Source organism: Narcine bancroftii, chromosome 5 (assembly GCF_036971445.1).
Source record: "Narcine bancroftii isolate sNarBan1 chromosome 5, sNarBan1.hap1, whole genome shotgun sequence".
NCBI lineage: Eukaryota > Metazoa > Chordata > Chondrichthyes > Torpediniformes > Narcinidae > Narcine > Narcine bancroftii.
In genome coordinates this window covers 93,804,296-93,827,220 of record NC_091473.1, presented here as the reverse complement: position 1 = coordinate 93,827,220, position 22,925 = coordinate 93,804,296, and the positions used below count along the sequence as shown (strand labels likewise).

Below are 22,925 nucleotides of genomic sequence, written 5' to 3'. Positions count from 1 at the left end.
CATCTGGCTATTGTTTATAATTTTAGCTTGTGGTTTATGATGTATAATTTTTATCCACTTTGTGTTTTGCTTATTCCAAATTTTTCCAATGTTTTAAATAGAAAGGACCATGCCAAATGGTCAAATCTTTTTCTGCACCCAGGGAGACTGTAATGCTTGGATTCTGTTCAAATTTTGCCATATGTATTATATTGAATAACCTTCCTAGAATATTTGAGGAATGTTTTCTTTTTCCAAATCCTACCTGGTCTCTATGTATCAGTTTTGGTAGATGTCCTAATCTATTAGCCAACAATAATCAGCATTGAACAGTGAAATTGGTCTATATGATGAAATTTTTAATCAATCCTTTTTTTTGGTAGTACTATAATGATTGCATTTGGGAATGATCCATGATGGCCTATGTCTCTACCACTTGGTCTAAAACATCCATTAATAGGGGCGTTAGTAATTCTTTGAATTGTCTGCAAAACTCAGGAAGGACTAATTTGTCTCCTCCAGTCTGCTTTGAATCTGTCCCATATCAAAAAAGCTATTATTAGTAGATGGGTGGTTTGTTTCACAAAATATTTCTGTCTTCTTTATAAACTTGCTGATATCTATTATTTTGAATAACATGACATTGAGATGCCATCTGTATACATTTTCTTGATTTTTCATTATTGCAATAGTTAATGTTAGTGATGAGTGGTCTGATAAAAGTCTTGCTAGGTATTCTGTTTTTTATCACTACTTTTTAGCTGGGAAGACATTAAAAATAAGTCAATCCTTGTATATGAATTATATACCCTTGAGTAAAAAGAATAATCTCTCTCTCTGTGGGATTTAATGGCACATTGAAAAATTTATGGAGAAGCATGGACACATAAATATCTATGCCCCAAATTATGACAATGAAACCTTTATGAAGGATATCTTCAATATACCATTACATACCTTACAGCCTTGTCAACCGATGTGCCTTTTATTAATGTTGGTGTATTCTTACTAATTAGAATCGCTACTTCCCTTTGAACAAAAAGATGATATTGTTTGTCCTACCCATTCTCTTTTCAATTTATCATGTTCCAATTTAGTAAGATGTATTTAATGTAGAAAAATTATATCTACTTATAATTTCTTTATGTATGCCAAGATCATTTTCCTCTTTACTGATCAGTTTAACCCATTAATATTAAGACTAATAAGCTCTAGTGTTTTATCCATAACATTTTTCAAACAAATATTGTATAACAATAAAATCTTTCCAACTTTTTAAATAATACTGCAGCATTTTCCTTTTAAAGGAACATTTTCCTTTTGAGTAGTGTTTCCCTTTTAAGAAATATGCATATTTCCCTTTTAAAATCACACACACATCCTTAGCTCTGACATTGACATCAGCAGTAAAATCCAAAAGCCTGTGATAAAGGCCCATGGAATTTTGCGAAGAAGAATGTTTTTGTATACTTCATTTATAAAATTTAAATCACAATATAATTACATTACATTCAATTGTAACCGATTTATAAAAAAAATATATATTATATGTAATATACTCCCATCCCCCTCAACACACCCTCCACCCTCCCAACCCCCACCCCTAAAAGAAAGGAAAAAAGGAATAAAAAAACAGGAGAATGCAAAGAAATAAAAGATTCATACAGAAAACTCTATTGGAGGTTACCAAGAAGTGGTTTCCAGAGAGTCAATCATGCATGGAAACCAAAATTTTATAAATATGGGCTCCATATTTTAAAATATTATATATTTATCTCACAATCTATGTAATTTTCTCTTATAGTATAACTACAAAGTTCTGCATGCCATCTTTGCATACCTAAATCTATTTCTAACTTCCATAATATTGCTATACATTTCATAGCAACTGCTAAAGCAATTAACATCAAATTTAACAGAAGCCCAAGCTGGAATACTATCTAAATTAAACAATACATTTATAAATCTCAATTGAACTGCTTTATAATAATTCATACTTACAAGTCAATTTTTCCAAAGAAACCTTAGGTATTTTATCTTTCCATAAAAATTTCCTAGCCACTATATTTAAATCCTTAAAATGTTTTTGAAGGAATTGGAATGGAAATTGATTGAAAAAGTTATTGAATTCTAGGAAAAACATTCATTTTAACACAGTTCACTCTACCAATTAAAGTAATAGGTAAATTATTCAATTTTTGAAAATTAGCAACAATTCTATTAAACAAAGGTAAATAATTCAATTTATATAATTTTTAAAAATCATTATCAATTCTAATAATATTTGATACCTATATCTAGCTACCTAAATTTTGTAACTATTTTGGAATCTGTATAATCACCCACAGCTTAGGGCATAATTTCACTTTTTTCCCATATTCCACATCCCCATATTATTTCAATCTAATCTATAAATGTAATAAAGCATTTTTAGGATCAGTTAAATAAACCAAAACATCATCAGCAAATAAATTAATTTTATATTCTTGATTCACTTTAATTCCCTTAATCTTAGAATCCTGTCTAATAAGTTAAGCTAAAGATTCAATTGCTAAAGTAAATAAAGCTGTTGACAAAGGTCAAACTTAGCGATTTGACCTAGTTAATGGAAAAGAAGCAGAATTTTTTCCATTAGTAATAACTTTTGCTAAAGTGTTTTTATATAAGGCTTTAGCCCAATTTATAAATGTATAAATAATACCAAACTTAACTAAAGCTTTAAACAAAAAGTTCAATTCCAACCTATCAAAAGTTTGCCACATACAAAATTACTGCAATACTATGTTCTCTTTTCTGAATTAAATTAATTAATCTAATTAATATTGCAATATTGTCCACAGAATACATTTTTTAATAAAACCTGCTTGATCCAAATGAATGAAATCTGGCAGATATTTAGATAATCTATTTGCTAACAATCTTACAATCTACATTCAACAAAGATATTGGACGATAAGATGCAAGATTTAACAAGCCTTTATCTTTCTTTGGTATTACTGTAATTATTGCTGTTGAAAAAAATTCCCATAAAGAATGGGCATCTGTTGCCTGCTTTAGCACCTCTATTAGTGGAGGTATAAGAAGTTCCTTAAACTTATAAAATTCAGATGGAAAACCATCTTCTCCTCGAGATTTTCCATTCTGTCATGAGCCAAGTACTTCATTAATTTTTCTTATTGTAAAAGGAGCATCAAAATTTTTCTGATCTGATATGTCAATCTAGGCAAATTTATCTGAGATACAAATTTATCAATTTTATCCTCATCTCCAATAAATTATGATCTATATAAATCAGAATAAAAAACTTTAAAAGCATAAATAATTTCTTTAGGTTTATAAGTAATCGTCTTTGATCACTTCCTAACAGCATTAATTATTCTAGAAGATTGTTCAGTTTTTAACTGCAAAGCTAAAGATTTATGAGCTCTTTCTCCTAATTCATAATGTCTTTGCTTAGTTCTATCAGTCAATTTTTTAGTCTGATGCATCTGAATTGCCTTAAAATGAAACTTTTTCTTTATTAATTTCTTTCTTTTCTCATCTGTAGGATTTTTTTGTAATACCTTTTCCAAATCCTGTATTTGCCTTTTTAATTGATTAATCTCTTTGGTATAATCTTTCTTAATTTTCAATGTAAAACTGATTATTTGTCCCAAACAACAAATTTATTAGAAACAAAATTTGAATTTAATTCTAAAAACTCCTGAATATGCTTCCTTATAAAATCACACAATCTGTCCTTTTTAACAATGTTGAATTTAATCTCTATCTAAAAATTTGTTTGTCCTTTTCCAAAAATAAATATGGCATTAAAAGTGGTGAATGATCAGATAAAATTCTGGCCCTATAATCTATATTCATAACATTTCCTTGCAATTGTGCTGAAATTAAAAATAAATCTATCCGAGAATAAGAATCAAGTCTATGTGAATAAAAAGAACAATCCCTTTCTTTAGGGTTTATCCACATATCTATTAAATTCAAATTTTTCTTAACATTCAAAATTGCCTAAGCTGCTTTCATTTGAATAACTTATTTAGTAGTTGTATCCAAAACTGGATCAAAACAACAATTAAAATCCTCTCCTACCAATATTTTTTGATTAGTCTCAGCCAAATGCATAAATATATCTCTAATAAACCCTTCATCATCTATATTTGGTTCACAAATATTCATCAAAGTCCAATCTTCAGAATTATTTTGACAATTTACAAATACATATCTTCCTACTGGGTCAATGAATTTATGAATTTTAATAGGTAAAGTTGTATTAAATAAAAATGCTACACCTCTCGCTTTAGAATTTAAATTAGATGTCCACATCTAGAAGCTACCACGTGAGCGAGGGATGTGCAAAAGCGACTCACCTGCGAGAATTAATTAATAACAAAAAAAGTTATCTAAAAAAAATTTAATTAGTTAAAAGTTATTGTGAATCTTGCCTGCACAGTTTTAATTATGGCTGGGAGAAAAGAGAAGACCTCCAACAACTAGAAAACTGGTTGTAAACGAAGTCGCAAAATTTGAAAAAATTTGGCCTAGCTTGATGTCGGAGCCTCGGGCTGGATTTTCTCCTCCTCCACAGGTGATGAGAGCGATGGCAGCAAATATTCAAGTGATTCCAGAACTATCTCTTTGGGGAGCCAAAGAAGATGGCACTGGCATCCTGAAGAAGTCTGTGGAACTACAAAGTTTACAAGAACAAGAGCGCATGCGCAGAACAGATCTACAGTGGGAGACTGAAAAGTCAGCTCTCACTAAAGTTGAAGTTCAAGACCTACCTACTTTGTACTCAGAGGCTGAGCAGAAACACCTTTTTCATCTATTAGCAATATGGAGCAGGAGGAGGAAGATCAAAGGAGATTGGAGGAAGAGACAGAAGAACAATATCAACTGGCTCAATTTCAAGAAGAGGCTGTGTAGGTAAGGTTACCTGAAATTAAAGGGTAAGGAATTGGCAGGCAATTGATTAATCATTTGCAAGCAATGAGTCAGAAAAAAGATTTACAGTATAGATCTATTAAACAGATGTGAATACTCAGTTTGAATTTGTTAAAGGAGAAATTAAGATAATTAAGGAATAGATGAAGAGATATATTAAAGTGGTTGATAAAGTGATAATGCAAGTTCAAAAAGTTGAAGAAAATTTACAAGAATATCATGATGAAGTGGATCAATGTAAGGATGTGGTTAATAAGTGTTAAGTGCCCATTAATGAAGAAGACCAAGGCTGTGTAGTTAACCAGGAATCATGGCTTTTATTAGCAGAAACTAGTGATACAATAATGAAAGACAATGGGTGCATACACAGTTATACCCAAGGGGAGTGTTTTTAGTGGTAGAGATAATACACGTCCAATGTCAGTAAAGCAGACTAAGCACAGCGAGAGACTGACAGCATAACACAGATTCACCACAAAGTGGAAGATTCAGTTATGGCTTGGAGTATAGAAAAAATAACTTTTACAAAAAATTGTCACTTTAGAGAATCATAGTCGAAGAAATAATGTGAAGATTGTTGGATTGCTAGAATGTTTTGAAGGCCCTAATGCAGAATAATTTTTTTCATAAATGGATTCTGGATACCTTAGGACCTGAAAATTTTCCAAATGGTCTAGAATTGGATAGAGTCCATAAAGTACTTAGAAAGAAACCAATGTTGAGTCAAATGCCATGTTCAGTTTTGATTAGATGTCTTTGTTATCAAGATTAGGAGACTATTTTGAGAGTAGCATGTCAGTTTCAGGGCCCTTTGATTGTGGCGGACAATAAAGTATTTTTCTATGAGGATATTAGTGTGGATGTGGTGAAAGGAATTTAATCCTGCAAAGTGTATACTTTGGAAGAAGTTTTCTTTTCTCCATTTTGCAATAATTAAAGTTTTTCAAGGCAATAATCAGGAAAAATTCTTTGACAATGGGATGGAAAGTTTAGAATTCTCTCATTCTTTTTCAAATAATAAAATGGATCAACGAGTTGATTTATTAACAGCAGATGTACCACAGATTGAGAAGAATCAAATGTCAGATAAGTAGATACAGCAAGAAATTGCTTGCCTTGACGATGATGACCAAGTTAATAAGGATTTTGAGGTTACCGCCTTTACCTGAAGATGATGAAGACTATCCGAAAATTGTTTTTTCCATCGTGGGGAAGGCGTTTTTTTTTCTTTCTCCTTTCATAGCTGTGAGCCACCTGGCGATGAGAGTCACTTCCCACATGATTGAGAGCAGTAATACTGTTTTCTTTTACATCATTTAAAAAAAATTAAATCTCTTTTTTTTCTTTATTTCTTTTCTTTTTCTTGATGGAGATGCCTGGAATACTTAATGATTTTAGAATATGGGGGTTCAAGACGAGAAGCAGAGAGGATTTATAAATATTTTGAATTTAATATAATGTCAAAGAGTAAAACTTTGAATTTTATAAGTTATAATATTAATGGTCTTAATAATCAGATAAAAAGGAAGAGAGAGTTGGCTTATTTGATGAAAATTGGAGTTGATATTGCTTTTTACAGGAAACTCATTTATCTGAGATAGAACATCAAAGAACCCTTCCCTTTAGCGCAATTTTTAAAAACCGGTCTCTCCCAGCACCATTTCCCCCCTTAGATTGGGCTCCCCACCCTGCCATTTTCCTCTCTACTTCCCTTTCTCTCCAGAGATTTTTTTTTTCCATTGCAGTAAAAATAAGACTGTTCAGTACTACAAGATCGAATAAAGATGCATTTTTCAGTTAGTCCTGTGTTACAAGATCAAACCAGCAACTACAAAGGTGGCATATCACACAGGAGTAAAGATGAACAATTACTTTATTAACAAAAATTCACCTTCAAACTTTAATTCAAAATATCCCCTTTTATAACAATGCCCACTGGTTACTATGAAAATTTCTATAAGTGTAAAACTAATAAATTCCCCAACCTAAATATAACATATGTAATTGAAGTCTATTTCCAACCAGCCCAAAGAAAAACTTAGACACAAAACAAACACAAAACACACAAGACTCACAAAACTTCGATCTCAATCGAAGCAAAGATCATAAACAAAATTCAGTTTGTTTGGTAAACTGAAGCCAAAAGATCTTTGAGAGAGAGAGAGCACAAAATTCAAAGTTGTCTTCTTGTGATGCTTGCAGAGAGAGGAACAACTGGCTTGGTCTGGATCCTTCTGGCTGCCTTTGGAATGTTCATGCCTTTTTGAAATCCCAACATTCTAAACTGTCTTCCAGACAATGACTTGTGTTTTGGTCCTTCTTCCACTCCACAGCACCCCCAGTGATGATTTATCGTCCAAGTCCAGAAGTTTTTAGATCATTTTCTGCACATGCTCAGTCTGTCTCCCAATCTTTCAGCAGTCCATTTTCACCTTGGCTCTTAAAGGTAAACTGTCACTTTTTAACATAAAACCTCACAACACATAGGTCAATACACAACACAGAACTCTGTAACACCTGTTTTAAAACAGTCTTTTCAATCTTCTTATCTGAAAGCTTTAATCTTTTCACAGCTTTCATAAAAATTCTTGCCCTTCTTCCTTATTCTTGAAAATTCTTTGATTACCTTCTGAGATATTGACCCTCAGCACTGCTTGGTCAGTCATTGAATATTTTAAGTTTTTGGATTGCACTTGTCTCTTTACCTCATCAAAATCTTTTCTTTGTTAGACCAAGCAGATCTAAAATTCTGGAAAAACATTACATTCTCATTGTCCACCATTAATGAGCCATTGTAATTTTTTGAATATTTGTATGCTGCTCCCAAGATCGCATCCTGCTCCCGGTAACTTAAAAGTCTTACCAGGACTGGTCATGGTTCATTGTCACTTGTTCTTTTGGGTCCAAGGGTTCGGTGTGCCCTTTCAATTTACAGCTTTGCATTTAGCTTGTTTTTTCCCCAGTCATTTGTGAGATATATGTTTCAAAAAAGCTCACCTGGTCTTTTCCTTCGATTCCTTCTCTCAGTTCAATAATTCTTACATTATTCCGTCTGGTGAAATTTTCCATATGGTCAATCTTGTCTGTCATTCCTTTTCTATCTGTGTCTCATGTTTTTGCCTTTTCTTCCAGAGTCTTTAGTCTGTCTTTTGTCCAGCTCGGCCTCCACTTGCGTCATTCATTCTGTTAAGTCTTCCACACTTTCTTTAATTTCCGATATCATTACCGATATGTCTCATTGCTGATTGAACGTTTGTAAAGCAAGTGCACTAAGTTTCCATCTTCTTCAAGATATTGGGTATATCTTGTGCCGACCCAACAATTCTGCAAGGTTCAGTCAGTTCCAAGGCCCATTCTGTGCTACTCCTCATCAGGCTTTCACTCAATGTTCCTGGCTGAGTTGCTGTTGCTTCAATTTTTGTTTTTGTTTGCCTTTTTCATTTAGTATTAGTTTTATCCATTTTTTGATGATGAAATTCTGATTTCTCAACCTCTAAGCCATCTTTTTAATACTTTTCCTGGAAGTACACATCTGCTCAGATCCTCTGCATGGCAACACCCCCCTATATTTAGATTTCTTAAACAATTTCCTGCTAGAAGTGCCTAGCTGTTGTCATGGACTATCTCCATGCATGGAGAGCAGTGTGATCTCTCAAAAGCTCTAGATTTGTGACAATGAAATTTGGAATAGTTTCCCTCTGATCTTCTGCCCCTACAGCAGCTGTTCTGCACATAGCAACATCTTTCCCACTTTTTCAATGTTACTGCCACATGCTTTTGATGTGGGTGCCCACTTAAAGGTCAGTCCCTGAGGTCACAGAGGCACAGCACTGCTGTGGATGATTTCAGATACGTGCTTAAGCTTGCAATATACAGCATTGGAAAGTCAAACCCGACAATGCTCAGGCTATAAGATTGTGACCACTTTGTAAAAATGCATCTTTATGGTATTTCAATAGATTTTTTGTGTCCATTGTTATTGCAGAAATTCTATTCTATTCAAATTTAAATCTGAATACTTGTAATGTTAGTAGACCACCAACATTGCGTAAACTTCCTGCAATGTTTATATCTACCCTATATCTAGAGTGTACAGAATAGAAGAAAATGTTTTTCATTTGTTTGAGGCAGGTCTAAACTTTGTTCATAATGAAAGATATTAAGTCTGAGTGGTTCTATGGTTCTTGTTCTAAAAAAAATTAAAATGATAAAACATTTTTCATAACTCATAATACATGAAGGAAATTTGTGACAAATTACTGGGAAATTGAATGTAAATTTATTGGAAACTTGCGCAGAGGTAATTAATTAACTGCAAGTGCTGCAGCTGTTAATATAGTTTTATAAATGTTCCTGGATATTATGGGATAAATGAGTTTTGGCATTTCTCCATTGGACATGAGTGTCTCTCCCCTCATAGTATGTATATTTATTATAATTGCTCAGCCTCAAGCACAGTTATTGGTAACTGAAAACTAATTACAAAGAGGATCAAAAATATTTGTAGAAGTTTGTGTTTATAGGCTAGCTACATATATCAACTATGAGAAAACCAGCATAGATTTTCTTCAGTAATAGAGATAAAGTCACAGGCTTCTAGTGAACAGGTTGGAGGGAAAGATACGTTTAGGCTAGCAAACCTTCCAGACACGAGATTAGAATCAATTATCACTTCTGCCCAAGTCATCTTAGAGCAATCACAGAAACCACCCCCCCCCCCCGACTCTAGAATCCTTAATGCCTTCCTTAATATCTTTAATGCAGTAGTGCTAACTGACTACCGATCGAGTCAAAGATCTGTCAACAGGCAGTCCATTCATAAATCAGTTTCCCACCTAAATGCAGCTCATTGATTCCACTACCTGTCAGACACAATATGAATTGTCAAAGGGTGTAGATCGCACCCAGTGACTGCCAATCCAGTCCAAATTTAATATTGTTTCTGCCCAGAAGTTTCGCTCTCCATTGTTAACTTCAGTAACTTAATGTGAAACTTTCTATTTGCATGTGTTAATTAGAGACCAGAAATTAGGCCAACAGAGAACGAATGTCAATATACACTGGAAGCTACATGTGAATAAATGATTGATGTCAAACCATTTCTCTGTCTTTAGAAAAGAGATATGCAAAATGTAAAACTTAAGTTTGTAACAATGACTTCAAAGCAATGTTTATCAAATTTGTATGCAAGAAAATACCTTAAATATTCTACCTTTTGACTGAGTTCTTTGAAGGAGATTCACCAGAATTAGTAAGATGACCTTGACTACCCACCACCAAATATTGCTCATTCCTGAAAGCAGGACTCGAATAAATTGTGTGTGTGTTTGTACTATGTGGTTTGGTTGTATCTTTTGCACCTTGACAGGAGTACAGCTATTACACTGGTGTAATTGGCAATCTCTTGCTGGGAAGATCACCACGTATGCTGTAAGTGGCCGCATGAGCACTGGGACATCAGATGGAGTAAAAGTGCACCTTCAGGTCCCTTGAGCCTGAACTCCTTCACTGACCCAGAGTAACATGGTGGTCCTTCATACGAGGTTGATCTGATTCCTTGCTGAGAGAAAAGAATCAAAGCCCAAGACACAAAACCTAAGGTGAGATGAGTTTTTAAGAGCATTAAGATGGTGATGATGTTGATAATGATTGAGTATTACGAGTGTAGAGTACAATTTATGACTTTTGACCTGGTGCTATGAAAAGGATTTAAAAAAAGCACCATCTTAATAATCTGGAAAATATTCTTCAGAGCCTTGTATCCTAATTCTTTATAGTCTTTTGATTGCTAGTTTTAAAATCCAGAGACCCAATGGTGTTTGGATGCAGTCACCCAAGGAATTTCCCATGCTGTAGAGTGTTAAAGGCTTGGTGATGGTCTCTCCATTGAATGATGGAATATTTTCAAATGTTGTGGACAACTAGTAGAAAGTCTGAGGCTTTGTGTCCTGATGACTGAACCATGACATATAACTAATTTACTGTGATTACAGAAAGCCGATCCACCTCATCAGGGGAGTCAGAAAGTATTGTCACGATCCAAGGCATAGAAGAAACTGAGCAGGACCTGGAAGAAATCTTAAAAAATGAGAAACTGAAGGAACATTTATTTATTATGGAGCGTGTCATTATGGAAAATATATTCCAGCCTAAACTTGCTGCTTATCGGCAGCTACCTGTACTAGCTGGTAAATTATAACATTTAAGAAGTGCTATAGTTTACAAATATATGAATAGAAAAAATGGCTTTCATCTCGCACCTTATTCAATCAATATAAATCTAATTCCACATTCCTGTTGCTTTCACCTGTTTTGCATTTGTAATGTGCATATTCTTCCTTTTTGAAAGAAGCTAAGATCTCGGTCTTAAATATTCCCAGTGCAAAATGCTATATCCAAACAACTAATATACTGAACTTTCTCCTTGCTGTCTTCTGACCCTTCTGATTCCTTACTGACCCATCATCACTGAGTCAGTCACAGTAGCATCCTGTGCATATATGGGTTATGCATAAATTTGGGTTTTAGTAAAAGCACCATGGTCATTCTTTTTAAATGAATCTCGACAAAGAATAACCATAGCCAACTATTATGAATGTAACTTGTATGGGGACCTGCTCACCAAATGAAAATTCAAGCATTTGATTTCAATATGTACAAAACAACTTGTGAAATATAAAGGATCTGTAATGGAACAAAACAAAAATTTGACACTATGTCCTATATTGAGATGCTTTCTCAATACCATGGCAATAACATTGAGAACTTTGTACCATGTTATCCCTTGAGCATCTATCTGCAAGTATTTGCAGATCTCTACATAATGCTATCTTCCCCATTACTTTGTTAATTCATGCTGTCAGGGTATGTTTGATTGCATTGCATCACTGATATTCAGAGACATTTGAAAACTGTTGAAACTGATTGAAGTTAATAGAGAAAAATATAAATTTAGAAGTACTTTAAACTGATGTTAATTATTTGAAATATAAATCACAAAATGAAGTTTGATGCAAACTTAGCTGAATTTTTGAGGTCAGTTTTTTTTAATTATATTTCATGAAAACATGAAATTCTTTAATTACATAAAAAACATAATCTTATCATTCAATGTTCATTTTGAGTAAGAAAAACAAGAACAAGCTCTAACTCACCCCCTCCCAACCACCCAGGGAAAAAAAGGAGAGAAATAGTCAATAGAATTGAACAGAGAAAAGAAAAAAAAGAAAAGCTTTAATTGGATTCATCAATCTTCTGTCAAGGGACAAATATTTGACTTGCCTGGAATCCCATGTGGTTCTTGGATGCAGGGGCGTGACGGCAAGGGGTGGAGGGGGGGAGGGGCATTGTTAAGAATCTACACCTATGTGTTGAAGATATGAACTCCAAATGTATAGAAAAACAGTATTTTTTCCTGAGTGTATAAGTAATTTTCTTCAGGGGAATAAATTTCCATTTTCCAATGAGTCATATGTAGATGGGAATCAGATTTCCAGGTAACCACTATACACTTCCTGGCCACCGCCAATGAGATCTTTACAAATTCTAATTGGTGTTTTGACAGCCTCATTTTAGGTCTTATATCTGCTATATTTCCCAATTTAAACAATTCCAGTATCTGTATAAATCAAATCTTAGTGATTTGTTCTAGAAGATTTCCCAAATCTTGCCAGAAAGGCCTCATCTTGGAACTTAACCAGGTTGAATGAAAAATGGTTCCTGTTTCTTCGCTGCATCCAAAACATTCCTCTGATATTTCTGAATTTAATTTGTGTAATTTTTGCAGCATAAGGTATAGTTGGTGCAAAAAATTGTATTTGTAATGTTGTCCCAACATAAGTCAGACCAGCCTTTTTCATCAATCCGTGTACCCAAATCTATCTTTTCCATCTTTGTCTAGATTTATGTAACCCCTGTTTCAGGGTTTCTATTTGAAGTAGGAAATATACTTTTGAAGTAGGAATCTCTACTTCAGGGCACAGTGATAAGATTATCATTGGGGCCCAATTTGTCCCTTAAATAAGATCTTAATTGAAAATAGCAGAAGATAGTATTATTAGTTGCACTATATTTAGTTTTTGATTGATCAAATGACATTTATTGCCCCTGCTCATAATGATACTGAGGTCAGTGATCTCATTCAAGTAAAGGAGACTACATTCATTGTTGGGAATATACCTGAGAGACCAGATAAGAAGTGTATCCAGCTGTTAATATGTCCATTGGCAGAAGAATTCCACTTGCATCAACAGAACTTCAAATGAAGCTTCTTAAATCCGATTTTTGTTTAAAATGTGATCCTTCAGAGCATCTCAGATGAAGTTTTAAAGTTAGGCATCTGACATTTACATTTTATTTATTTCTTCCTCATTAGGTAATATTTAATATCTTAATATTTAATCCTTGATATTACCTAGATCCAGATGGAACCTCTAATGCTGAAGAAGAGGTGGAAGAGAATATAATGCTGTTGGATACCACAAGTCCAAAAATGCTACCACTCTGGACATTTACCTGTTGTCTCACTAAGGGCCACAATGTCAGCTGCATGGTCTGGAACAAACACAATTTGGTGAGGAATCTTCAGGGGATGCCAATATAAATTATCACTAATCATATGTTAAGTGAAAGACATGGATCTTTTAATGTGATGACTTAGAAATTTGATTGTGCTTGAAACTGATCTTGTGGTTATTGCTATGGGCAATTGAAATAGGTGCAGCAGCTGAATATAATGAGTCAATCGTGCAGATAACACCATTCACGTCACTTATTGACAATGAACCATTTGGAATGCAGTGGGAATCAGTGGAAAATGCCACTTAGAGGCAACCTGAATCTTATAAAATTGAAGATGAAATTGTTTTGACAGAAGTAGCTGTAATTCCCATTTTAGGAAGGCCTTTCACATTCTTTGATATTTGGGGTGAGGTCCCAATCAAATATGGAGAAGAAAAAAAAATTACTATCTCTAGGGCGAAACATTCTATGGTCTGCAAAAGATTGGAACAAAAATTAAAATAGGATCTTTAAGTAATCATTAAAAAATGAGCCATTTGAATCATTCCAGTGTGTGTCTGGACATCCACAAAGCTGCCTAATTGAACATAGTGGATGCAGAAGCTTCATGCAAAGGAAGCCAACATTGTCAACTGACAAGTCCCTGGGACAAAAAGCTCTGCATACTGGAATATTAAAATAAAGTGCCTGAAGAGAAAGTTCTGATTTTCTAATATACCTCAAATTCTGGAAAGGTTCCACCGAACTGGAAAACCTCAAATATAACATCTCTGTTCAAGAAAGGAGGGAGACAGAAAGCAAGAAACCATAAGTCAGTTTAACATCTATTATGTAAAAATATTGTAAATCTTTACTAAGGAAATGGTATAGGACATACAGAAAATGACAATTGGGTTAGTGCTCAGGGTATTGCATATAGATGTCTGGCAAATTGAGACAAAATAGGAACTTGGAATAAGTATAAGCTGAAGGTACCAGATGAATTGGTGCTTCTAGTCTACACTTTTAAGTGTTTGTTTTAGGCCTGACATGATGAATCTTGTACAAGTTTCCAGGTCTTAATAGTTCATTCATTCATAGCAACCTACTTTATTATCATAATTTATCATTCCAGTATAAACTAACAAACTAATTTTCTCTTATTTCCATATTTTTGGCCTTTATGTCATTATAAACAACCCTTTGAAAATAAATAAGGTATCTGTGGTGAATGTCTGCCAAGCTGCCTGTCTCCCTTCTGGCGAACCTTGCTGAACTAACATTAGTTGTGCATTATCTCTACTGTTAAGGACACTCCCCTTGGATATAACTGTATATGCATCTATTGTCTTTCATTATTGTACCATGAGTTTCTGCTAATAAAAGCCATGATTATTGTTTGACCACATCATCTTTGTCTACTTCATCAACTGGCACTTCGATTTTATTATCAGCCAGAGCAGCTGATAATCAACCAGTCTGCCCCGAGGGCCAGAGAAATTTTCAACCACTGGATTGAATGTTTCGATTACTACATGGCTCAAAATAACGTGGTCGATGAGGCGATACAGTGGGGCCACCTGAACTCTCTGCTGGGTGAGATCCCTTTCGCCGTAACTCAAGGAGCTACCACTCTGGCTATAGCCCGGGAACGTCTGTCTGCTTACTATGCAGCGCCACGGAATGTGGTGATTGCTCGACACCAGTTGCTGACGAAATGCCAGAAACCCATGGAAAGTGATGCTGCCTATGCACTGGCCCTCGACTCGCTGGCAAACAAATGTGATGTCAGGACAGTCAATGTGCAACAACACCATAATGCCTTGAAGCTGGATGCTTTTGTCAACAGGATTGACTCCAGTTCCATCCGACAGAGGCTGCTTAAGCTACGACCGGGCAGTCACTCGAGCCAAAACACTGAGAAGTGCCATGTGGTCCAGTGAAATGCTAGAAACAGAAAAGGAAACATCCAGGAGTGCTAGAACCCGAAGGAAAGAAAAAGACAAACTCCTGAAAAATGCTACTTCTGTGATAATAGCTGGGACCCCAGACAAAAGTGCCTGGCTCGATTTGCTACCTGCAGCTATTGTGGGAAACTCGGCCACTTTGCTAAAGCGTGTAAGGCAAAAAGTACTCCCACTGATAAGAAGAAGAGAAGTACCAAGAAGTACCAAGAAAGTGTATCGCGGAGCTGGGAAAAGGGGGAATCTTCAGACGAGCAGGCTGAATCTACTTCAAGTGACGGCAAGGTGAGATTCCCTGTGATAGCTCAATTGACTCCAAAGCTTGGGGGGTGTTACGGACTGGAGCAGTCGACTATGAAGGGGGAGGTGAATGGTGAGACTCTTGATTGTCTAATAGACTCGCGGAGTGCTGACAGCTACATCCACGAGAGAGTTGCCAGAGCCTTCAATTTGCGGAGATATCCAGCGAACCAAAAGATATTGATGGCTTGTAGTGAACTTACAAAAACTGTATGGGACAAGTGTAAAGTTACTTTAAATTTGCAGGGACATTGCCTGGCTGAGGTGTGGCTCTGCGCCCCTGTGGTACTGGGGTTAGATATTCAATCTCAGATGAGCAGTGTAGTGTTAAATTTCGGTGGGCCACTACCCACACTTACCATTCCCTGTGCTAGTTACTGCGGTCTGTCCACATTAAAGATCAAAGCTCCCTCCCTTTTCAGTGATTTATCCCCCGAGTGTTGGCCTATTGCCACTAAGAGCCATTCTTACAGCAGAGAGGATCATGAGTTTATCAAACCTGAGACCCAGAGATTGCCTAAAGAGGGAGTAATTGAACCCAGTAAGAGTCTGTGGCGGGACCAGGTGGTAGTCATGAAAAATCACACTAAGAAACGACTGGCTATGACTACAGCCAGACAATCAAACGTTACACTAACCTGGATGCCTACCCCCTGCCACTCATCAATGAAATGATTAATCAGATAGCGCAATACAAAGTGTACCCCACTATCAACCTCAAAGCAGCTTACCACCAAATCCCCATTTTTAAAAAAAAAGGAACGACCCTATGCAGCCTTTGAGACTGATGGGGGGGTTATATCAGTTTAAAAGGGTACCGTTTGGAGTCACTAATGGTGTGTCAGTGTTTCAGAGGGAAATGGATAAGATTGTTAGGACGTATGAGTTACAGGGTGTGTTTCCCTATCTGGATAATGTCACTATCTGTGGGAAAACACAGGCTGAGCACGACAGCAACTTAAAGAAATTTTTAGTAGCAGCTAAAGAACTCAACCTTACATTTAACGAGGGCAAATGTGTGTTCAACGCGACAGAGCTAACCATTCTGGGCTACATTGTCCGCAAGGGCGAAATCCACCCCGACCCGGAAAGAATGGCCCCCCTAAAGAAGTTAACATCCCCAAACTCAGCAAAAGCCCTTAAAAGGTGTATGGGATTCCTTGAATGTTTACGGGACGGTTATCTAGACCAATATGTCGAGGAACCAACTCGGGAGCAGGCCATTTTAGATTGGGTATTATGCAATGATAAGGGGCTAATCAACAATCTTGTTGTACGAGGCCATTTGGGTAGGAGCGATCACAATATGATCGAATTCTCACTCGACATGGAGAGTGATGAAATTAAAACCGAGACCAAGATCCTGAATTTAAATAAAAGGAATTATGATAGTATGAGACGGGAGTTGAGTAAGATTGATTGGGTGGTGTTTAAGGGGGAGTTGACTGGTTAGACAATGGAAAGCATTCACAGATCTAATGGAGAAATTGCAAAAATCGTGGCATAAAAATAAACCAAGGAAGGTGACTCAACCGTGGATAACAAGGGAAAATAGAGACAGCATTAGGTCCAAAGAGAGAGCATATCAATTGGCCAAAAAAAGTACCACAACCGAAGACTAGGAGCAGTTCAAGATGCACCAAAGGAGGACAAAGGGATTAATCAAGAGAGCAAAAATAAATTACGAAAGTAAGCTTGCGGCAAATATAAAAAACAATTGCAAAAGCTTTTATAAATACGTCAAGAGGAAAAGATTGGTGAAATCCAGAGTAGGTCCTTTGCAGTCGGAATCAGGGGAATATATAATGGGGAATAAGGAAATGGCAGACCAATTAAATTCTTACTTTAGTTCTGTTTTTACAAGAGAGGATACAAATAACCTTCCAAGGATGTTGGGAAACATAGAGACTAATGCAAGGGAGGAACTGAAAGAAATCAGTATTTCTAAGGACATGGTCTTGGGGAAATTGATGGGATTGAAGGCAGATAAATCCTAAGGGCCTGATAATCTACATCCTAGGGTACTTAAGGAAGTGGCCATTCAGATAGCAGATGCTTTAAGAATTATTTTCCAGAACTCGATAGACTCAGGATCAGTACCCATGGATTGGAGGGTAGCTAATGTTACCCCACTATTTAAAAAGAGGGGTAGAGAAAAAGTGGGGAATTATAGGCCGGTGAGCCTTACATCAGTAGTGGGCAAAATGATGGAATCCATTATTAAGGATGTAATAGCGGAGCATATGACTAGCAGAGAAGGGATCGGGCAGAGTCAACATGGATTTACAAAAGGTAAATCGTGCTTGACAAATCTATTGGAATTCTTTGAGATGGTGACAGGTAAAATAGATGGGGGAGAGCCAGTGGATGTGGTGTACCTGGACTTCCAAAAGGCCTTCGATAAGGTCCCGCATAAACGACTGGCTTACAAAATCAAGGCTCATGGGATTGGGAGCAAAGTATTGATGTGGATTGAGAACTGGCTGGCAGGTAGAAGACAGAGAGTTGGGATAAATGGCTCGTTTTCTGAGCGGCAGGCGGTGACCAGTGGGGTGCCACAGGGACCTGTACTGGGACCCCAGCTGTTCACAATTTACATTAATGATCTGGATGAAGGGATTGGATGTAATATCTCCAAATTTGCAGATGACACTAAGCTAGGAGGGGTTGTGTGCACGGAAGAGGGGGTCAGGAAGCTCCAGTGTGATTTGGATAAATTGAGGGACTGGGCAGATACATGGCAAATGCACTACAATGTGGATAAATGTGAGGTTATCCACTTTGGTAAAAAAACTGGAGGGCAGATTACTATTTGAATGGCAATAGATTAAGAGATGGGGAAGTGCAGAGAGACCTAGGGGTACTTGTACACCAGTCTCTGAAGGCGAGCTTGCAGGTACAGCAGGCGGTTAAAAAGGCAAATGTTATGTTGGCCTTCATATCAAGAGGGTTTGAGTATAGGAACAAGGATACCTTACTGCAGCTGTACAGGGCCTTGGTGAGACCACACCTGGAGTATTGTGTGCAGTTTTGGTCACCTTATCTAAGGAAGGATGTTCTTGCAATGGAGGGAGTGCAGAGGCGATTCACCAGGCTGATACCTGGAATGGCAGGAATGACTTATGAGGAAAGATTGCGCAAATTGGGATTGTACTCGCTGGAGTTTAGAAGATTGAGAGGGGATCTCATAGAGACATATAAAATTCTGGCAGGACTGGACAGAATGGATGCAGATGAGATGTTTCCAATGATGGGCAAATCCAGAACCCAGGGCCATGGCTTGAGGATAATAGGCAAACCATTTAGGACCAAGATGAGGAGGAATTTCTTTACCCAGAGGGTGGTGAATCTGTGGAATTCATTGCCACAGAGGGCAGTAGAGGCAGGTTCATTAAATATATTTAAGAGGGAATTAGATATATTTCTTCAGTATAAGGGTATTAAAGGTTACGGAGAGAAGGCAGGGACGGGATACTGAACTTTAAGATCAGCCATGATCTTGTTGAATGGCGGAGCAGGCTCGAAGGGTCGAATGACCTACTCCTGCTCCTATCTTCTATGTTTCTATGGATTCTTTTCCTACTACTGCAAATGGGTTTGGGACTACGCCACGAAGGCATGCCCTCTGTTTGAGACTAAATCGTTTCCTCTCTCTCCAATGGCCTTGAAGGCTTTCGAGAGAATTAAAGCTGATATAGCCAAAGCTGCCCTCTCATCCATTGACGAGGATATCCCATTCCAAGTGGAAACTGATGCCTCAGATTGTGCCTTGGCAGGAACCCTTAATCAAAAGGGCAGACCTGTGGCATTCTTCTCTCGCACGTTACGTGGACCTGAACTTAAACATCCTGCCATTGAAAAAGAAGCCCGGGGTATTATTGAAACTGTTCGCTATTGGAGACACTTTCTAGCCGGCAGAAAATTTACTCTTGTCACTGATCAGAAATCTGTAACCTCCATGTTCAGTACTAAACACAAAAGTAAAATCAAGAACGATAAGATGGCACGCTGGCGAATAGAACTCTCAACATAATTATGAGATCCAGTACAGACCAGGCAGGTTAAATGATCCCTCTGATGCTTTGTCACGATCTGCTGCTGGTGCTCGGCTGGAGGAGCTAAAAGAGATCCATAGCAGACTGTGCCACCCAGGAGTCACGAGATTCTTCCACTACATTAGGGCTAACAAGCTTCCTTACTCTCTGGAAGAAGTCAGGAAACTGACTAAAAGCTGTCCTGTTTGTGCAGAATGCAAACCGCAATACTTCAAAGCTCCGGAGGCCACTTTCATCAAGTCAACCTGACCTTTTGAGAGGATTAGCTTAGATTTTAAAGGGCCTTTACCTTCCAACAACAAAAATGTATATTTCCTTACTGTAATTGACAAATATTCCAGGTTTCCCTTTGTGATACTCTGCCCTGACAGCTAGTCAGTGTCTGTCATTAAGTCACTTGACAGAATTTTCAGCATTTTTGGTTTTCCCAATTACATTCATATCGATAGAGGCTCAGCATTCATGAGCGTTGAACTGCTGTGAGCCCTGCTACGAAAAGGGATTTCCACCAGCCGTACCACGAGCTACAACCCGCAGGGCAATGGGCAGGTTGAAAGGGCTAATGCTACAGTCTGGAAGACTTTTAATATTGCTTTAAAAACACATGGTTATCCTGTAACCTGGTGGCAGGAGGTGCTGCCTGAGATACTACATTCTATTCGGTCTTTATTGTGTACTGCAACAAATCAAACACATCTTGAATGTATGTTTGCCTTTCCTAGGAAATCAGGAACTGTGATGGACTGGCCAGCCTGTTTATCTGAGCCTGGAACCGTGCTGCTGAAGAGTCATGCTCGGGCACGTTAAACAGATCCCCTAGTCCAACCAGTTCAGCTACTGCATACTAACCCCAACTACGCTCATATTAGATTCCCAGACGGGAGTACTGACACTGTACCCCTAAGAGATCTTGCCTTGCCTGTTTTGCCCCTTCCTTGCACCCCTACTCAGAGTGAGCCTGAGAGGTTGGACTCATCCCCCTAGCCTATGACCCCTAGTCAGCTTTCAGATGGCCATGCTGAGGCTCCACTGCCTCACGCTGGCAATTCTGGAGCGGGTTCAAAAGTAATTCCTTCCCACACTACTGACCCAGGACCTATACCAGTTCTCAAGGTTGCAAAGGAGCCACCTGTTCTGAGACGAAGCACCAGAATTCGTAAACAACCTGATAGACTGACATATTCATAAAACATCTCATTATATTTTGATTGCTTGCTAGATACTGGTGTATTTTGGCTGTTAGAGTATCTCAAGGCCAAACATGGTATCCATGTATCGCTTGCTTCAGTCTTTCCTAGCAGTTGTCATTTTGATTTAAACCCTTCTTCTGCTGGGGGTTGTCTGTGGTGAATGTCTGCCAAGCTGCCTGTCTCCCCTCTGGTGAGTCTTGCTGTACTAACATTGGCTGTGCATTATCTCTACTGTTAAGGGCACTCCCCTTGGGTATAACTGTATATGCATCTATTGTCTTTCATTATTGTACCATGAGTTTCTGCTAATAAAAGCCATGATTATTGTTTGACCACATCATCTTTGTCTACTTCATCAACTGGCACTTCAATATCAGTACTAAAGAACTCCACTATCCAGAGCTGAGGATGTAATCGGCAATGGATAAAAGCAAAATTTGTAATGCATGTGCCATAATACTGTAGAAATGATTGTCAATGTATCAAACTGTTCCCAAGACTGAAATTATTATAAGTAATTTGATTTGCTTATGAAAAATAAATTACTTGGTAGTTATTTTATGGGTGTTGTGCATTTAACTTTGCAGTACAATATGGATTTTAATAATTAGGAGTTTTTTGTATGTTATAATTATATGTTAATAATTAGGAGTTTTTGCAATGGTAGAGCACTGATCTTGTAAACCAGGGGTCATGAGTTTGTTCCTCACTGGGGCCTCATTTCTGTGAGGGACACTTCACAAAAGTGGTGATTCTCTGTCTCTCTCTTACGGAAGACAAAAGCTCAAGAATTTCATGTATGTTACATTCTAAATGTAGTATTACGTGACAATAATGAAACCTTTACTTCTATGTATTCTTGTTCTGTGGACTGAACCTCTAAATAAATAAATATTAAATGGTGAGATGCTTATAAAAAAATGCAGTTGTTGGAATTGTGAAATAAAAACAAGAAATACTGGAAACAGCAGATTCTCCACAAAAGGTTTCAGCCTGAAATGTTAACTGTTTCTCTTATCTCCATTGTACCCTGACCTTCTGAGTGATTCCAGCAGTTTTTTATATATAAAATGATAATTTTGTTCAGTGGTTTTCTACATATATAAATGTAACATTTTAGGTTTGTGATTTTATGCATGTATTACATGAGAATTGTGTTTTATTGGCATACAGGATCTACTAGCAGTAGGTTATGGAAATTTTGGATACAAGGAACAAAGAGGAGGGCTAATTTGCTGCTGGTCACTGAAAAATCCTATGGTAAGTTGAATAAGTTGCAGTAAATTTATTGAAGTAAATAAAAAAAATCCAAGGAATGCAACAATTTAGATGGGCCTAGACTGTCCTCAAAATAATTTACAGCAGAATGCAACATTTAAACCATTTAAATCTGCCATTCTCCTGTTAATGCAGTCATTAAGGGTGTAGAAGCGGACCAGATGTTGCACGACTTCATGCATTTGTAAGAATACTATCAAAATGACAGGCTGAAAGACAATACGTGAAATGTTAGAAATGGGAGTGAAAATAGACCCAACATTCTTTAACCTTGTTTTAATGAGATCATAGCTGTTCTGATCATAGCATCAACTCCACTTTCCTGCTGGTTCACCATGACTGTTGATTACTGGTGAAATATCTATCCACCCTCTTCATTAATATATTTCATGTTTCAAAGTTCACAGTACTGCAGAGAAAGAACTCCAAAAATTCATGACCCTCTAGGAGAAGATATTCCTCCTTATTTCCATCCTAAACAAGCAAGCTATTATTTTGAAACTAAGCTGTCTATTTCTAAAATTCCCCATAGGAGGAAACATGCTGTCACACTTCTTAGAATTGTTTGTTTCAATAAGACCATCTCTCATTCTCAATTTACAAGAATAGTCCCAACCTATTGAAATGTACCTTACTCCTTCATCCTAGCAATAATTCTGGTTAGCCTTCTCCGATGTGCCTCAAATACAAGTACCTATCTATAAGTACATACATTGAGG

General features: G+C 37.0%; 1 protein-coding gene across 3 annotated transcripts in view; it reads left to right on the top strand.

The window, feature by feature from the left end:
* Positions 1 to 22,925, top strand: part of dnai4 (dynein axonemal intermediate chain 4) — a 190,416-nt gene that overhangs the window by 83,148 nt on the left and 84,343 nt on the right. For all 3 annotated transcript variants that reach the window (XM_069938375.1, XM_069938374.1, XM_069938376.1), the window contains 3 exons: positions 10,914 to 11,108; positions 13,338 to 13,492; positions 22,102 to 22,188. In XM_069938375.1, the coding sequence (XP_069794476.1) occupies positions 10,914 to 11,108; positions 13,338 to 13,492; positions 22,102 to 22,188 (437 nt within the window). The remainder of the gene's footprint in view (positions 1 to 10,913; positions 11,109 to 13,337; positions 13,493 to 22,101; positions 22,189 to 22,925) is intronic.